Source organism: Dermacentor andersoni, chromosome 1 (genome assembly GCF_023375885.2).
Source record: "Dermacentor andersoni chromosome 1, qqDerAnde1_hic_scaffold, whole genome shotgun sequence".
NCBI classification, from domain to species: domain Eukaryota; kingdom Metazoa; phylum Arthropoda; class Arachnida; order Ixodida; family Ixodidae; genus Dermacentor; species Dermacentor andersoni.
The window spans coordinates 24005042-24023713 of NC_092814.1; the positions used below are offsets into that span (position 1 = coordinate 24005042).

General features: G+C 46.4%; 1 protein-coding gene across 2 annotated transcripts in view; it reads right to left on the minus strand.

The window, feature by feature from the left end:
• Positions 1-18672, minus strand: part of LOC126545236 (probable sodium/potassium/calcium exchanger CG1090) — a 164208-nt gene that overhangs the window by 123103 nt on the left and 22433 nt on the right. For both annotated transcript variants that reach the window (XM_055061252.2, XM_050193001.3), the window contains exon 2: positions 6982-7082. In XM_055061252.2, coding sequence (XP_054917227.1) covers positions 6982-7082 — 101 coding nt within the window. The remainder of the gene's footprint in view (positions 1-6981; positions 7083-18672) is intronic.

The following is an 18672-nucleotide window of genomic DNA, read 5'->3' on the forward strand; positions in this document are numbered from 1 at the left end:
CCTAGGCATTCCTGAACATATTCTCAGCTGGATAAAGGATTATTTACACCTGCGCAAACAGCAAGTTGTTCTTAATGTGGTGACATCGGCTCCAATGCACGTGCTATCGGGAGTGCCTCAAGGCTCTGTGCTTGGGCCACTTTTGTTCCTTGTTTATATTAATAATTTAGTAGTAGGCCTTAAATCAACAGTTAGACTGTATGCCGACGACTGCGTCATGTACCGTACAGTGAAATGTTATGCCGATATGTCTGTCTTACAGGACGACCTTGAAAAAGTACCTATCTGGTGCAAGCGGTGGCAGATGACTCTGAATACTGGTAAATACTACCATGTGCAGTTTACAAAGAAAAAGAAAATTCCCCAGTTCCAATTACGTAAATAATATTGCACTCAGTACCGCTAAGGATGTTAAGTACCTCGGAGTTACCTTTTCTGAAACGCTTGACTGGACTAATCATGTTAACTCAATTAGCGCGAAAGCTTACCGTCTTCTTCACTTTTTCCGACGAAATTTTAAGCATTCTCCTTCATCACTGAAGGCAGCCTTGTATTTAACAAACGTCAGGCCTATTCTAGAATATGCATGCGTTATCTGGGATCCATACACTAAAAACCTCACAGAAAAAATAGAACGCGTCCAGAAGCAAGCAGCACGCTTCGTAACAGGAAATTATAATTTTACTATCAGAGGATCCGGAATACGGGAAGGGTTGGGTCTTTCTTCACGCAGGAAAATCCTAAGATTGAAATTCCTTTATAATATATATAAAAGTAAAACTGGTATCGACAAAACACTGTTCATCAAGGAGCCGCATTACGTTTCATCTAGGAGAGACCACGCTAACAAAATTAGAGCTTATCAGTGCCGTAGCAATGTGTTTAAGTATTCATTTTTTCCTAACACGATTAACGATTGGAATGAGCTCCCTAATGAAGTGATGGCAGCTTCTAGTTTTGAAAATGCTATTGAGAGCCATATTCTTTGATTGTTCTGTTCTTCATCTCTGCACATACATTACTTTTTTTGTTAGTTAGTTACTTTGTTACTCACTTTGTTTTGTACTTTGTTAGTTTGTATTCCGCTTTTGCGAATTTCAGTGCTTAAACTATGTTGTATTTACTGATGTATTCTTTTGATGTTGCTGAATATGTTTCCATTGTGACCACCTGTATTTTAACCCCCCTACGATAATGCCGTACAGGCGATGTAGGTATACCGAATAAATAAAATAAATAAATCATTCACCACTTACGCACGTTTCGCCTCTACACGCAATATTCCTGTTAGGTCGATATACCAAAATGATACATGCTTGTAATTTACTTTCTTTCAGCTGATTGCATCCGGTGGAGCTTCGTACGGCAACGACTGCTGCTTACCTGGTGCCACAACTTTGGATGAATGCAGAATCTCGGAACGAGCATTTATATAGAGCAAAACAAACAGTTCATCATTTCAGAAGACGTCTTTCGTTTTCTTTATGAAATTGCACCTGTCAGATTCGGCGGAGTCTTGTAAAGGTCGTTCGCAATCATTTTTACTAATTAATGAAATGATTCCACGCCAAGGCCGCGCGTGGTTCAGCAGAAGCGAAAAAAATAATAAATGCCGCGCCGATCAGCGGAGCCGGCGCGGCGTGTACCAAATGGTGTTCAAAACGCGCGCGCCCAAAACCGGAAGATGTTAATACCATCCGCTTGGTGTGCTACAGTCAATTCGGCCGCTGGGCTCTATGGGAGTGTCCGCAAGGTCGATTCAAATAGGTCGCGAAGCTTCGGGCGAAAAGCGGTTCAGTACAGATTGTCACCGACATCAGCATGGGGGGTTATGGGAGCAGCGATTGAAGCGCGACTAGGTTTGGAGGGAACAAACATTGGGAAAGAAAAACGCGTTTTTTAGTTCAAACGAGACACAGTTAGATTCATTCAACGAAAATAAAATTCCTAGTCAATTTTATATATTCGTGACGTGTTAAGAAAATACAAGTTTAATTTTATTATTATTAATAAATGCATTTCTTTTCAGCGCCCATCGCTACAGGGGGCGTTGACGCCACTATCACTCGCAATGCAATGCACGTCTTGAAATGGGCAGAAAGGCGCACTCGTATCACCTGTTGAAATACGCCCCCCCTCACAGTTTGTGCTTTCTTGCTTGTCGAAGTTTGTCTGAATTTGGTGACGCGGGTAGCATTGCTTCTTAATCTGTTCAGTCAAAAGTAGTGAGTTACGACCGCCAGATAATTGTGTAGTTGTTTTCGTGCGACTGCGCTGGCCGACGGGCTTGGCATCCAACAATAGGATCAGCACTCTACACCTAAAGCTTTCGTCGGCTTCCAAAGAAAGTATGTTCTGTGCAGGGATGCGATTTCGACAACCGTACGGCTGGCCTTTTCCTGCATCGCTTTCCACGCTGAAAGCTCGAAACGCCCATCAAGTCGAATGGCGGGGCATTTGAATATATAGCTCCAAAGGAAGAACAACAAAACAAATTTCGCGCCTTCGAAAACAAAATGACGTCACTTCTGCTTTTAACAGACATGGCGTCACATTATTTTTCTTCCGCCGGAAGTGTTCCCACCACATACAGATGGCGCTAAGCCCCATGGACCGCCGATGGACCGCCATGTTTTGAACGTATGGGCTCCCATGGAAGCTTCGCTACCAGGTATATTTACCTTGGTGTCCGCTCTTGTTGAAATTTCTGTCTGCAGTTTGAAATAGGCCACATCTGAGCATGCGCGGTGCCAACGAGGCGCCGGCCTTGCAGTTTTTATCCTTTACCATCGCGGCTGCAACGACTGCTTTGGCCGTTGCTGTCAACGGTGTAGCGCAAGAAAAAAAAACGCAGCGAATCGTTCTTCTCGGCGCCCAATGCAAGCTGTGCTGTAAGCTTATTTTTCGTTCACGGTCTCATTTTTCCGGCCGCAGATTTGCACCCACTTGTCAGATGAATAAAATTTCCCGTGGTTTTTCGCGGCTGCTCGGCAGCGTGTGCTTGGCCGCTCCTGAATTTAGCATTGGGAGCGTGCGCGAGTGGGCCAGCTGCTGCAGCCATGCCTATATATTCTCTATGCGACTTTACTGATGCTGCATTAGAACTTCAACAATGGCACCGCGCTTGACACTCGATGAAATAAAAGCCATCACGGTGATGGAACCACGATGACTCAGAGCTATATCAAGGCTACAAGGCGTCGATTGGCAACTCGGGAGTGCTCCGAGGTTTTACAAGGAAGATAGGCTTGCTGATGCTGCCTGTCGTCGACCAGACAGGGCTACGACCGATGAAGAGGGCCGACTGATCGTAGCAGCGTCTGTTGAAGACCCCTTTCTCAATGCCCGGGAATTCCAGGATATTCTGGGATTGAAGGTTTCCACGCAAACCATACGCCGGAGGCTTCATTCAGCCGCGATAAAAATCAGAATTGCTGCTCACAGGACCCAGCTTGAAAAAACGCGCAGAGATCAGCGCATGGACTTCGCTTCCGTTTCCCAAAACTGGAGACCAGACAACTGGCTGGCCGTTGTATTCAGCGACGAAGCCACCTTCTGTACACGCCGGGACCACAGGCAATGTGTGGCGTCCAGAGAGCAGCCTGTAATATTGGTCTTCCAGCGCGCGTTATGCTGCAAATATTCCTTTAGCGCGCAAAAATTGTCCGCACAATGTTCTAGACAGAGAGTGAGAATTAGTATGTTCGTTTATGAAAGACAAATATTACAGCCATGCTAACAGCGCCTGAACAGCGCTAACAGCATATACGCCTGAAGACACCCCTCTTTCCGCCGGCTTGACTGGGCGCAAATTGCAAAGAATGCTCCGGCATCCAGTAGCCCGAGCTCATGCACCCGATGCGTTGCGCCGCAGAATTGTCGGCTGCAGCTCTATCAACACCCCACGAAATAATTGCACGAATGTGCGGGCTAAAAAAAGTTTAATTCGCGAAATGGTCGCTAAACTACTCGCCTTAGCGGAACGTTTCATGTGGGGTGCGCTCGAGCTGTGCGTTCATGCTGGGAGCAGGAGTCTCTAAACATACAGTGAGGCGTTGTAAGGCGTTGGGGCTCTTGGGTCCCTCTTCCGTTCAGAACGCGCAGCGAAGACGACGAACAAAGACAGCAGCAAGAGGACGTTCAACCAGCGCGCCCGGCGCTCGCGTTTACGGCCAAGCGTTCGTTGAGAGCGACGTTGCATAAGTGGGGGCGTCAAAAGTCGCGAATGGGATTCTCTGGATCGTCTTCAGACTCGGTTCGGCCGAAGAGTTTGGCGGCGTATGACTCGACAGGCTGTAATCGCGGGCCCGCCGCGATGTCCGGCTCGCTTTTACTTCCCCTCTCCCGCTCGTCCGAGAAGCCGCTGCGAAACCTGCCGTTATGTTTCACGCTTTCCTTCTTACCCTCGAAAGTTTCAGAAAACTGTTGTTGTTGTGTGACTTCATGTCACAAGTACAGTGTCTGTATCAGCTGCACAGAATTTTATTTTAAAAAAAGGTGAATTTTGTAAGGACATTTCCCGATCGAGATTCTATGAAGTTGTCCTTTTGTGATTACTAGGAACTCGGTAGCGCGAAAAATATGGCAGATAAGTAATAACCATATCCTTAATAGTCCCGTAATTAGTACTTATAGAGGAAGCACTTCAATTCGAGAATTGAGGACTCAAAGTCATATTATTAACTCAACAAAACCTTCTTAAACAAAATCGTTTTGGGTACTACAACCTACAGTACTTTGGCACTGCGGGCGGCGCCCAGTATATGGCAGCAGCGAAAGAAATATGAAATAGTGGGCCAGTGACGTTGATCCCTTAATCCTCTCCATTGCGAGTGCAGACCAACAGTAGTGCAAGCTTTCGCTGGCACGGGCTTCATCGCGGCCTTTTCTTTCTTTTTTTATGGTGACGCCAAGAATCGAAGCGAAGCGTGCTCTATTCTGTTCCCAATCTTGCGGTGGTACCGCAGCTCGGATAATCACGTTTGTCCGTATAGCAGCAAATGAAAACAACGCTTTATTGATCAGAATGAAGAGAACTCGTAATTGTTATAGCATTGGCGCCCGCGCAGCGGGGAGGCAGGTAGCGTTTTCCAATAGGGTGGGGAGATCAGCGTCACTGACAAACAATTTAATTTTCGTTTTCGTTCAGGGCTGCCCACAGACAAAATACTGCGTGCCATAGTACCTACGACGATTTCTGTGAAGTTGTTGTTGGGCAAGATATGAATGTCGGGCTTCAATTTTGCAAAAGCAATATTGCCGCTAAAATTGGTAATTAAAACTTTATTATAAAGATATTTTTGTTACTTGTGACGTGAGTCATATTTTCCACGATGCCGCATTTGTATTGGTTGCCAAGCCTTACAGTCTGACAGAAGATGTGCACATGGGCTTATCACACGTTATCAGTGCAGCACCCTGTGTTATTTGGCGCAGAAAAACAGCGTGTTTATTTGCTGCATTCGCGATCTCTGGGAAAGAAAGCGAAGGAGAGGGGGACCCGGGGAACGTGCGCGGTATCCAAGGCGGCTGTACTGGAGCTGAAACCCGGAAATTGCCGATATCCTCGCCTTCCTCGACTACATCAGGGGGGCGGGGGGGTGACAGAAGACCTATGGGCCCCGGGTGCCAGACGACCTAGCTACGCCACTGCCGAAAGGTACATGTTGTTGTGGGGGGGGCGGGGGGGCGCATAAATCCGTCACAAATTTCGCCTCGTAAGATTCAATCAGCGCGAAACTAACTGGGTCAGAAAGGCCAAGCTGCTTTTCGCTAACTGCGTCAGAACCCTGGATGCGGCGAGCATGCCATAAAACAGCCGAAATAAGTTACAATAATGTAGAGGCCCATGGAAATCGTCGCAAACATGTCGCAGTACGATACAGTACATGCCAAACCAACTGCGCCACAACAGCCAAGCTGGTTTTCGCTAACTGCGTCACAATGCTCGGTCCCGCGCCGTAAGCCTAAATTGCTTGGAATGCAGGGCAGACTATCGCACAATATTTGTTGGGCTGCTGAGCACGAGGTCGCGGGATCGAATCCCGGCCACGGCGTCCGCATTTCGATGGGGGCGAAATGCGAAAACATCCGTGTACTTAGATTTAGGTGCACGTTAAAAAACCCCAGGTGGTCGAAATTTCCGGAGTCCTCCACTACGGCGTGCCTCATAATCAGAATGTGGTTTTGGCACGTAAAACCCCATAATTTAAATTTAACAATATTTCTCACCTTGGGGGCCGTAGCCCAATAGCACAGTGGTGCCGTGTCGAAGTGCAGAAGGAACGCAAGAATACGCTGAAAGTCCAATAAACCAGGCTACTCGCCCCCCTCCCCCCCCCCCCCCCAAAAAAAAAAAAAGATAAGACAGGCGAGTAACCGAACAGGCGAACTCTATAGCATGCTCAGCCGGCCTGTCATTGGCTGGTCGCTAGGTAACGCAAGAAAAATAAGTCGCAAAGTATAAGTTCGGTTGTACGAAAATCTTTTTTAGATTTAGCGGGAGAGAATAAAAAAATCAAACGTTGTCAGATTCGTTTCACATTCTTTTTCCTCCAATGCTCGCGTCAGCGAACAGCTGGAATAAATACTAGCGTGACGTATTTCCTCTTGCCAGTTTTCGCCGAATGTCCGCCCTTGACGAATTTCTTTCTCTATGGTTAAACGTTAAACGCGCTACTTACGGCGGGGACGCGTCACGCGTGGGGAGACTTGCATCATCACCGTCGGCATCAGGGGATCGTGGCGGCGCTGCAGGTTATATGGCACCGGGTTCCCTTATCCGAATGCCAATGCACGTTTTCTTTTTTTTTCTCGATAATTGCGTAAGCACTCTTCAATGCGTACTTGCGTGTCGACTCGCAACAAGGCAAGCAAGCAGGCGGACAGAGCGAAGTTAACGAAGAGGAACGCGAGGTGTTAAAGCCTGTGCGCTGGCAAAACTGGATTAGAGCCCAAGTCTACACAGGGCACGGCACTTGCCTTGGCCACCATGATGGCGATTATGGAGGCGGCTATAGCGGGAACCGAGCTGGCCGCCGCCATGAACGTCGCTCCAGCCACGTCCGGGTCCACGTGCAGCACTGCAATGGGATGATTATCATGCATGGCGGCACCGGATACCTCGTGTCGTTATTATTATTATTATTATTATTATTGTTGTTGTTGCGATAACAATTATATGGGCACTCAGCCGCATTTCTTCCCTCGTGGTCGCCGTCGCCATGATGTTCAGTATAAACTCCAAAGACGTTCTACTCCGGCGGCTGCTGCATATGGTGCGGCCGCGCGCGCCCTATCATGAAAGCAATCTGCGATGGAAACAGAGTGCACCGACCGCTAATAGCTTCGTGTGTACTGTGTTTTCACCGCTTAGTTCGCGTTGGAGCGAGAGGCAACGCGAAGGTCCATTCGCTCGCTGCTGCTGCGGCACTTCCTCACGCCAGCGTTTTAACAGCGAGTGTCCGCGGTCATCGAGTGAGCTGTGTTCATATGTGCCTGTGCGCGCATGACATTATGCTTGTTAATTTAGTTAATAAGCGAATGTTTACAAGTTTATACGGCCAACAATTCTACTATACTGACTTTGTATAGCTGTCTACTAATTTTCTCTCCCAATCGATGCTTCACCTTTCAGGCAAAACTGCGGCTTTTAAGCGAGGCTGTTAAGGGCTAGTTCCTCCAGTGGTGCGATATTGTAGGAATTCTATTACTTTTTTTATGCCTTTTGCGGCCATCACCGCGCTACCATTGGTCGAAAATGACCGCGCCGAGCTCATTGTGTCTGTCAATCACGCGATGTCAGGAACCCGCAAAAACCTATAACGCCAAAGTGACGCTGACGCACTCATTGTGCGTAAGGCATAAATTTCTGGCACGGCCAGAGGCAGGGTCGTTTCCAAAGGAATAGAAAATGGCTGCCCCTCTCATCGCTATGGCGGTGGCTCTTTGCCGTCGCTGACGTGGACACGGAAAGCTAGACGACGCGTTTGACGTGCCGGATGACCATTTTCGACGGCATTTTCTTCTCTCGAAGGAAACGGTGCCGTTGTTGTGCGAGGAACTGGCGGGGGAGCTAGAAGCGGTGCGAGCGACGGGACTGTCGTTGAAGCGGAAGGTGTTGTGTGCGCTGCGCTTCTTCGCTACCGGGACCTTCCAAACGTCCGTAGGAAGCGAGGAGACGATCCATGTGTCGCAGCCTACTCTGAGCGAGTGCGTGCGACGCATGGCAGAGGCTGTCGTAAACGCGGGGGCTCGCAACAAGTGGGTCCATTTTCCGAAGACGGCAGAGGAAAAGGCAGCCGTGAAGGAGGGTTTCCTTCGGCGCGGTGCTATTACCGGCGTTATCGGATGCGTGGACGGCAGCCTCATAGCCATTATCGCACCCAAGGGTGAGCGCAAGGCTGCATTCATGTACCACAAGGGATACTACGCCCTCAACTGCATGTTCGTAAGTGCACCTCACGTTTTCTTTAGTGCCCATACTTTTTGACAGTTATGTTGCTCTTGTCAGCGGCCACTTTCTCTGTTTACATATTTCCTCAGATCTGCGACGCGGACATGAGGATCCTGGCCGTGGACCCTATAAGATCAGGGTGGGACCACGACTAGTTCATCTGGCGTACATGACTGTGCCAGCGGTTCCAAATCTGGGGAATACTTCCTCCGTGAGACGAAACATCTTTTGGCGCAGTCACGCTTCAGTAGCGGACAGAACGCCGTGTCCGCCCCAACACAAGCTTTTAACTGAATAACAAGCACATGAGCAAGTTCCAGGAGTAGAAAAACTTAAAACATTTACTGCCACCATTGGCAATGTTCAAAATTTTAAGTTACAAGGATGTTATCAGGTGCCTGCCAGGAGCAGACGAAAGTAACACGTATTAGTGCTGCTACTGTACCTATTGTCTACCAAAAGCAAAAGAAATGAACACATATTAGTGCTACTACTGTGTCATTGATAACACCAACTTCTGCTTTCTTCTGCTTCTGGCAGGCACCGAGTGGTGCGCTTGTAAATTGGTTAACAATTTGTGTCGGGTACGGACATGCCCAACTCATCATTTTACTTGGGACTCACGACCTTTGAACTCTACCTTTGTTGAATGATGTTGTAACTTTCCTTAGTTGCCAACTTGCCTCTTGTCAGAGGAGTACTCAATGCACTATATCCATCTTCGTGCAGGTGACAGAGGCTACCCCTTGGAGCCATGGCTCCTAACCCCAGTTCCCGGCCATCCTCCAGTGCAGATAGCTGAGGGGACGTACAAAAAAGCACACGCCGCCATGCGTTCCGTGGTGGAGAGGTTCATTGGGCTGAGCCGTTTCCGCTGTCTGCAGCGGTACCGCACCCTCCTCTAAGAGCCGGAACGTGCGGCAAACATTGTTGCGGCATGTGCTGTATTGCACCACCTTCGCCTTTCTGAGGGCGACATAGAATCAGACGATCACAGTGATGACGACAGCAGGAGCAGTAGTAGTGAGCTCGACGGTAACGGCGACTCCATTCCACACAGTCTGCCCCAAAACACGGGGTCTAGAATGCATTATTTGAGAGGGCGGTCTGTTCGAGACACTGTTATTGGCATGTTCGGCACAACTCGCGCGCAGCATATGCGTTACTTGAGGAGTATGTGGCGGCAGCTGCGACGTGTATACACACTGTTGTAGTGTCAGTAAGGTGTGGTGGTCTAACAGATGCCAAATAATTGCATTGTGCATTTAATGCTGTGAAATTGGCCACACATTTTCTAGACTCAGCTGTAGTTGATGTCTCCGTAAAGCAAGGCATTCATGATTTGACGAGAAATGTTAAAGTTGTGTAGTGAAAGGTTATGTAAAGCCTAAATTTATAATAAGTGAAACAGTATCTTTGGTGGTGAGATATAATATTGAAAGCAAGCTCAAAAATAAGGGTGTTTTCATAGTGTCTGCCATGATATGCTTGTTGATGCTGTCGTCACCTAGATTCCTTGTGTGCCATGCATGTAGCCTGCAGTTCTGTAACTTTCATTCTTACTCGTATCGCTGTGTTCTCTTGTCCCCTTGCGCAATGATGGACATCAGCGCCTGTCTCCTCGCTTTCTACTGGCGCAGAGAAGCTCACAAAAGCCAAAATGCACACTGCACGTCACACCTTCCGCTCCTTTGAACGTGCAGTTACACGCGCACCTTCTAGGTCCTCCACCATTTTGTCTCACAACAACCGCAAAGTTCCTTTCAAGTGACGAAAATGCCGTCCAACTGGTCATCCGACATGTCAAACGCTGTGGCACCCGTGAAGTGTGTGCACGCATTAACAGTTGATAGATTTCAACAAAGTTCCCTCAATTGTAAATAGCAGAACTCAGTAACTGGAATGTTACACAGTAATATTTCTACAGTGCAATCTAGCGCTACAAATGTAAATAAAAGCACTAGAAGAAAACTGCAGCTTTCTGTGCTATTTCAACCTTCAACGTTGAAGGTTGAAATGTAAGGTCTGAATGAAGTACTTCATTCAGACCTTACACGTACTTGTGCATGAAAATGCTTCTTCCTAGTATGATAATGCATAAGTCTGCCCAAGCTTTTGCTGCATAGCAGTATGAAAGGAACATGGTGTGGACATCATAAAAACAACATGCTCTTTGTGGGCGGACAAATACTTGGGCACACCACCATCTGTATGCCTTATATATGCATTTCAAACAAGTTTACTTCTCACCCTAATACTTCGGTAGCATTCTTGTCATTGTTACTATCTTTAATTTTTATAGCTCGGTCCAGCCATAGAAAGCCTCCATGTCAGCTAACACTGCCCACGACCCTTGATTTGATGGAGCATGTTATTGGAAAACTTCTTGAGCAATTTGTCTCCACACGTCTCCGCATCTACCTGCGATGGCTTAACACTCCTGAAAAGCCAGCTGAGTGTTATGCTAGCAAGACTGTAGCAGGTACGAGCCTGTACTAGGACAACCACACTTTAACCAAATAAACGCGCTGAAAGCTTATAAAGTGAATTAATTAGTGCTTGCTTTTGTAAATAAATTGTGTCTGATTGTTGAAAACTGTTCTCAGTGCATTTCTTTCTTCTTCAGTAGGCACCTGAACTGCTGCAGGCCTACTCACGCGACGTCTCCTAATTTCTTTTCCTACTTTCATAAATACGATAGGAAAACCATAAGCAACAATATTACTATTAAAAAAGCTTCAAACTTAAAATTTCATCCAATTGTACAATTCCAGTAATATTTGTGGGACGTTTACGAGTGAAATGACTAAATAAAAAAGGGGGTAACCTCGCAAACAAATCATGCCACCCTCAAGTTGCGATACTCGCGAAAAGTGTCGAACAGCCTTTTTCGATTTGACGTAATAGTTCTGCAGAAACCCGCAAGGTGGAGGGAAGTAATTAATAAAGAGAAAATGAGACATCTACCCAATCATAGCAATTGCTACAAAGCAAACCCTTACGCGTTCCTCGAAAGAAAAGCCCTGCCATCTGCTAGCCGCGTGGTTAGGTGAGATGGTAGAGCGGATGCCCCGGAAATGCGGCGGTCCCGGGTTCAAGTCCCAGACCAAGACGAATTTTTCTTCAACTGCGAGGCTTTTCTTTCGAGGAACCCCTATGGGTTTCCTTTGTAGCAATTGCTACGATTGGGTGGATGTCTCATTTTCCCTTTATTAACCTCTTTTGAAACGAGCAATTTATTCATACAAACTGCTTATCAGATGGTAAAGCAGAAAATCTGCATTTAAATCACGGCGCTATCGCGCTTAGCAAGCCCGCCTTCCCTTTCTTTCTGCCCGATGGTTAATCTGCAGCCACCACACGCCCAGCGCCTCCGTATTGGAAAGAACCAAGATGAGGCCGAAAAGCGTGGATGTCCCCACCTGAAAGAGGCATTATGCATCGAGGAACCCTACCTGGGAGTATTAGCTAGCGCCACCACCCACAACCTTGGCGGCGAATGCAGGACCTCCTTTCTGGCGCAACGCGTCACGTGATACGTGAACTTGGGAGAAGGCTGCAGCGGTGGCGTAGAGGTAGCGCATTCGCCTCGCGTGCAAAGAGGACCGTGGTTGGAATTCCGGTGGCGCGCAATTTTCCGCCGGATTAAAAAAAATCCGCGTGTTGATAAAATTGCATAGACAAGCCCTGGAGTGCGGACTGATCCCGGTGACCAGAACCGGTAACGCACTCCCTCACCAGAGCAGGATTCGCCACCCTGGTGTAGTACTTGGCCACAAGCTCCTATATGAATACAACAATCAAACCCTGGCCCTCAGTCACCAGCAGCTGCGAAGCAACTGATCATGGCGGCGGTCAGACCTGTGCCGCATCAGAGGGTGCTAAGAATCCCTGGATCCGGACAGGCCGCCATCGGAATATGAACCTGGCAACGTTTAACGCTAGAACGTTATCTAGTGAGGCGAGTCTAGCAGTGCTATTGGAGGAATTGGAGGGCAGTAAGTCAAAACAAAATACACTATATTGATGGGCGACTTCAATGCCAAGGTAGGCAAGAAGCAGGCTGGAGACAAGTCAGTGAAGGAATATGGCATAGGCCCTAGGAATAGCAGGGGAGAGCTATTTGTATACTTTGCGGAACAAAATAATATGCGGATAATGAATACCTTCTTCCGGAAGCGGGATAGTCGAAAGTGGACGTGGAGGAGCCCGAATGGCGAGACTAGAAATGAAATAGACTTTATACTCTGCGCTAACCCTGGCATCATACAAGATGTGGACGTGCTCGGCTAGGTGCGCTGCAGTGACCACAGGATGGTAAGAACTCGAATTAGCCTAGACTTGAGGAGGGAACGGAAGAAACTGGTACATAAGAAGCCGATCAATGAATTAGCGGTAAGAGGGAAAATAGAGGACTTCCAGATCAAGCTACAGAACAGGTATTCGGCTTTAACTCTGGAAGAGGACCTTAGTGTTGAAGCAATGGACGACAATCTTATGGCCATCATTAAGGAGTGTGCAATAGAAGTTGGTGGTAACTCCGTTAGACAAGATACCGGTAAGCTATCGCAGGAGACGAAAGATCTGATCAAGAAACGCCAATGTATGAAAGCGTCTAACCCTACAGCTAGAATAGAACTGGCAGAACTTTCCAAGTTAAACAACAAGCGTAAGACAGCTGACACAAGGAAGTATAATATAGATAGAATTGAACATGCTCTCAGGAACGGAGGAAGCCTAAAAGCAGTGAATAAGAAACTAGGAATTGGCAAGAATCAGATGTATGCGTTAAGAGACAAAGCCGGCAATATCATTACTAATATGGATGAGATAGTTCAAGTGGCTGAGGAGTTCTATAAAGATTTATACAGTACCAGTGGCAACCACGACGATAATGGAAGAGTGAAAAGTCTAGAGGAATTTTAAATCTCACAAGTAACGCTGGAAGAAGTCAAGAAAGCCTTGGCAGCTATGCAAAGGGGGAAGGCAGCTGTGGAGGATCAGGTAACCGCCGATTTGTTGAAGGATGGTGGGCAGATAGTTCTAGAAAAACTGGCCACCCTGTATACTCAATGCCTCATGACCTCGAGCGTACCGGAATCTTGGAAGAACGCCTACATAATCTTAATCCATAAGAAAGGGGACGCTAAAGACTTGAAAAATGGTAGACCGATCAGCTTACTGTCCGTTGCCCACAAAGTGTTTACAAAGGTAATCGCAAATAGAATCAGGAACACCTTAGACTTCTGTCAACCAAAGGACCAGGCAGGATTCCGTAAAGGCTACTAAACAATAGACCATATTCACACTATCAATCAGGTGATAGAGAAATGTGCGGAATATAACCAACCCTTATATATAGCTTTCATTGATTACGAGAAAGCGTTTGATTCAGTCGAAACCTCAGCAGTCATGGAGGCATTACGGAATCGGGGTGTAAACGAGCCGTATGTAAAAATACTGAAAGATATCTACAGCGGCTCCACTGCCACCGTAGTCCTCCATAAAGAAAGCAACAAAATCCCAATAAAGAAAGGCGTCAGACAGGGAGATACGATCTCTCCAATGCTATTCACTGCGTGTTTGAGGAGGTATTCAGAGACCTGGATTGGGAAGAATTGGTGATAAGAGGTAATGGAGAATACTTAGTAGCTTGCGATTCGCGGATGATATTGCCTTGCTTAGTAACTCAGGGGACCAACTGCAATGCATGCCCACTGACCTGGACAGGCAAAGCAGAAGGGTGGGTCTAAAGATTAATCTACAGAAAACTAAAGTAATGTTTAACAATCTAGGAAGAGAACAGGAGTTTACGATAGGTAGCGAGGTGCTGGAAGTGGTAAGGGAATACATCTACTTAGGGCAGGTAGTGGCCGCGGATCCGGATCATGAGACTGAAATAATCAGAAGAATAAGAATGGGATGGGGTGCATTTCGCGGACATTCTCAGATCATGAACAGCAGGTTTCCATTATCCCTCAAGAGAAAAGTGTATAACAGCTGTGCCTTACCCGTACTCACGTACGGGGCAGAAACCTGGAGGCTTACGAAAAGGGTTCCATTAAATTGAGGACGACGCAACGAGCTATGGGAAGAAGAATGATTGGTGTAACGTTAAGGGATAAGAAAAGAGCAGATTGGGTGAGGGAACAAACGCGAGTTAATGACATCTTAGTTGAAATCATGAAAAGGAAATGGGCATGGGCAGGACGTGTGATGAGGAGGGAAGATAACCGATGGTCATTAAGAGTTACGGACTGGATTCCAAGGGAAGCGTAGCAGGGGGTGGCAGAAAGTTAGGTGGGCGGATGAGATAAAGAAGTTTGCAGGGACGGCATGGCCACAATTAGTACATGACCGGGGTAGTTGGAGAAGTATGGGAGAGGCCTTTGCCCTGCAGTGGGCGTAACCAAGCTGATGATGGTGATGATGGTACCTGAAGGCAGCAAAGTTTACGGACCCTCGCATGTAATGAACAAGAAGAAAGGGAACCGAGGGGCCCGGTTTTCCTAAGTCACAACCAATTGAAACCAACAGACAATAACAGCAAGGAAAGCATAGTATGTCTGTTTAAATTGAGTTAAATAAACAATTAATTTCCGCTATGCCTTCCCTGTTGTCATTGTCTGTTTCATTCATGTGGTTGTTACTCAACTAATAACTGCTATATTCGTGATTTAGCACCAAAATAGACAAATCAGGCCAAGTACATATATTGCTTCTTGACTTCATTAAGGCTTTTGGTGAAGTTCCCTATAACAAACTTCTTTCAAACTTAATTTCATGGGATTACCCACAGATATCATAAACTTGATTGATGCTTAACGCACCAAGCTCAATTTGTGGAGATGAATGGTGGTTGCTTGCAGACTGTGTCTCTTCCTGCAGGCCTCAGGGTAGCGTACTAGGACCTTAGATTTTTAATGCATGTAAATGACATTATGATTGCCATCGGTGAAGATGTAAATATTATTTCTGCGCAATGTTGTATAAAGAAATATGCTCAGCTTCTGACCAACTTCCTGCGTAACAAAGCATTAAGCAAAGCGTCATCCTGGTGTTCAGTCAACGGTACGGCAATTAACGAAAAAAACTGTTTATATGAAAATAACAGAGAAGAAGAACCCACTCGTCGTGATTGTTTAGGGATTCTACTTCCGGCTACCGTTCGGTGCGGACGCCGAATATGTTGCTCCTCAGGGGCCGTTACAGCGGCCCAGCTGGGTCGCGGCATCAGGTTGAGCGATACGACAACGCAAGAATATTAGATCATTTTACCGCTGTTGCCTTCAGGTACGACCGTTACGACTACTGTTCTCTTTATTTTTTTGCACGCTGATGCAAAGGTAAGGCCATACCGAGTCGAGAATTTCCGAGATGCTTCAGGCCGTCTGCAGCTCATGCCGGAAGTTGTGGCCCTTGGGGCCTATCAAATAAATCACGTCTGGGCGATAACATTCCAAGATGGAAAAGCCAAGCAGATTTTGTCAGCCCCTGCCTTCAGTTTTAAGGAGCACCGGTGTGTTGTGGTAGACCCTTGAAACCAAGACATCAGGATGAAGCTGTACTGGCTTCTGCACACCACCCCGGACGAAGACGTGAGAACAGCCCTGGCGCCCTACGACACTATCACCGATATATTGAGGGAGAAGTGGCGTGTGGCAGGTTGTAATGACAAAGCTTCCCACGCGCGTCTATAGTGGCCCTGCGCCTGAAGGCTGGCTACACCGTGGAAGGCCTGCCACACCAGCTCCGCGTCGGTGAAGACCATGCACTAGTGCACGTACCAGGCCGACCAGGCGGATTCAATGTTTTCTAAATCAGCGTCAGCGCTTCGGATAGGTACGCTTAATGTAAGAGGGTGAACAACAAGAAAGCGACAAGTACAGTTAAAGCGACTGTTAATTGAAAATTATATCGACATCTAAGCGTTACAAGAATCAAAAATTGCGAGCGAGGAGCAGGCTGACCGCATGGTTGATAATTATAAAGCAAACGTTAATGTCTGTTTATGCCAAGCCACTGGAAAGTAGATAGGATGTGATATCTTTTTAAAACGGTCTATTGGTATTATTGAAGAAAGTGTCATAACTTCACAAGGTGGCAGATTAGCACTTGTGATTTTTCTCCGCATAGTAAAATATGGCGAATTATTTGTGTATACGCACCTAATACATGTTCTGACAGATAATGCCTTCTTGCTTATTTAGCTACTTTCCTAAACTGTGACAGAATTGTCGTGTTACTTGGTGACTTTAACTGCGTTTGCATGCCTGAAGACGCGGTTAGTAATAAATAATCCAGTTCGTGACAAAAGGGCACTACAGCTTTGTACTTTAACAGAGGAATGTGACCTTGTGGACGTAGATGTTCGCGGAAATCATGCGCAGTTTACACACTTTCAGCTTCAAAGTCACGCTAAATTAGATCGCGTGTACATTTCCCAAAGTATCTTGGCTTTTTGTAGCAACTACATCGTGGAACACGTTAGCTTCAGGGACCATAGTCTTGTAATGTTCCAAATAGGTAATAAAGGAAAAACAAGTGCATTTAATTGAGATCTGTGGAAATTAAATGAAAACCTTTTGAAAGACGACACGTTTGTTAAACTGGTCAGCCAAAAGTGTAAAGAAGCTCTGCTTAATGGCACCACAAGCTTTACCGCGGTTTGGGAGAATCTTAAAACTAGGGTAAAAATGGGCGCACTTGAGAGGTCACGCATCCTACGATAAAAAGAAAAACAAAGAAAACGAGCTACAAGTCACACTTGACTATCTTTTAAATGCCGATAGCACGATACCCGGATTGTTTAGAAAATAAATTAAAGAAGTGAAAAGACAGATGGAATGCATTGCTGAGGAAAGACATAAAGGCGCCGTGGTAAGGGCACGTGCGGAACGGTTCTTGATGGGAGAAGCACCCCCCAATCGCGCGCTACCTGAAGAAAAGAGGTGTGCTACCAAAAAGATCAAAGAAATGCGGTATCAGGGCATGGTTTCGTCGGACCAGAAGGTTATCGAACTGACTTTTCTTGAGCGGTATCGGAGCTTGTGGGGCAGCGAAGCTGAAGTGCAAGATGCTTTTGTAAAAGATTTTCTGTCACTTATGCCCAAACTGGATGAGGACGTTAAAATCAGTCTTGAAAGACCAATAGCAATAGAAGGAGTTCAGCAAGCGATTGATGACCTTATCAACGGCAAGACACCTGAACCAGAAGGCATCGGGGCCGCCTTTTATAAGTTTTTCAAGGCAGAAATTTCAGAAATGCTTCACCGCATTATAACGGAGGCATACGACGTTAAACAAATGCCGATAACTTTTAGGAAAAGCCATATTATACTTATACCGAAAACTGAAGACGCTGAAAGATTGCAGTTGGTGGAAAATTATAGGCCCATAAGGGGGGGGGGGGGTCTCACAAATTTGGACCACAAAGTGTATATGAAGGTTATTGCAAAAAGGCTTCAAACAGTAATTACTGATATTGTTGGCGCACACCAAACGTGTGGAATAAGAGGAAGAAGTATCTTTAACAATATTCATACTGCAAGAGCGATTTTAGAGTTCTGTGATGCGTCATGTAGCCGTATATTCATGATTCAGTTAGATTTGAAAAGAAAAGCATTTGACAGGGTGTGTCACAACATAGTTTTTGCGTTCCTGGATTACGTCAATGTAGGCGCGGTAATAAGAGATGTGTGAAATAAGAGTGTGAAAATGGCATGCAATAATTGCCAGGCTAAACTCGTAATTAATAGAAAACAGCGAAGATATAGCCGTGCGTTCTAGTGTCCGTCAAGGATGTCCCGCCTCAGCCTTGTTGTTTGCAATTTACTTAGAGCCCTTTTGTTTGACAGTGTTGAACAATGAAAAAATAACGGGTTACCAGTTTTTATCTCATGAAATAAAAGTTTTGGCCTATGCAGATGATACCGAGATTTTTTTGTGAAAATAAAGAGAGCATACAAGAGGCAGTCAGTGACGCAAGAGCCTTCTGTAGACTCACTGGAAGTGCCATTAGTTGAAAAAAGTGTCTAGGGGAGTGGGAACATGGGGGATTCCAGACCAGAACAGCTTGAGGGGATCAACTCCGTCCAAGTATTTTGGCGTCCCTTTAGGGTGTTATCAGGAAAATACCGAACAGTGGACTGATGAAATGGAACACGTTAGGACATAGACAAGTAGGGCGGATGTGACCTGTCGATACTTGCACGCGC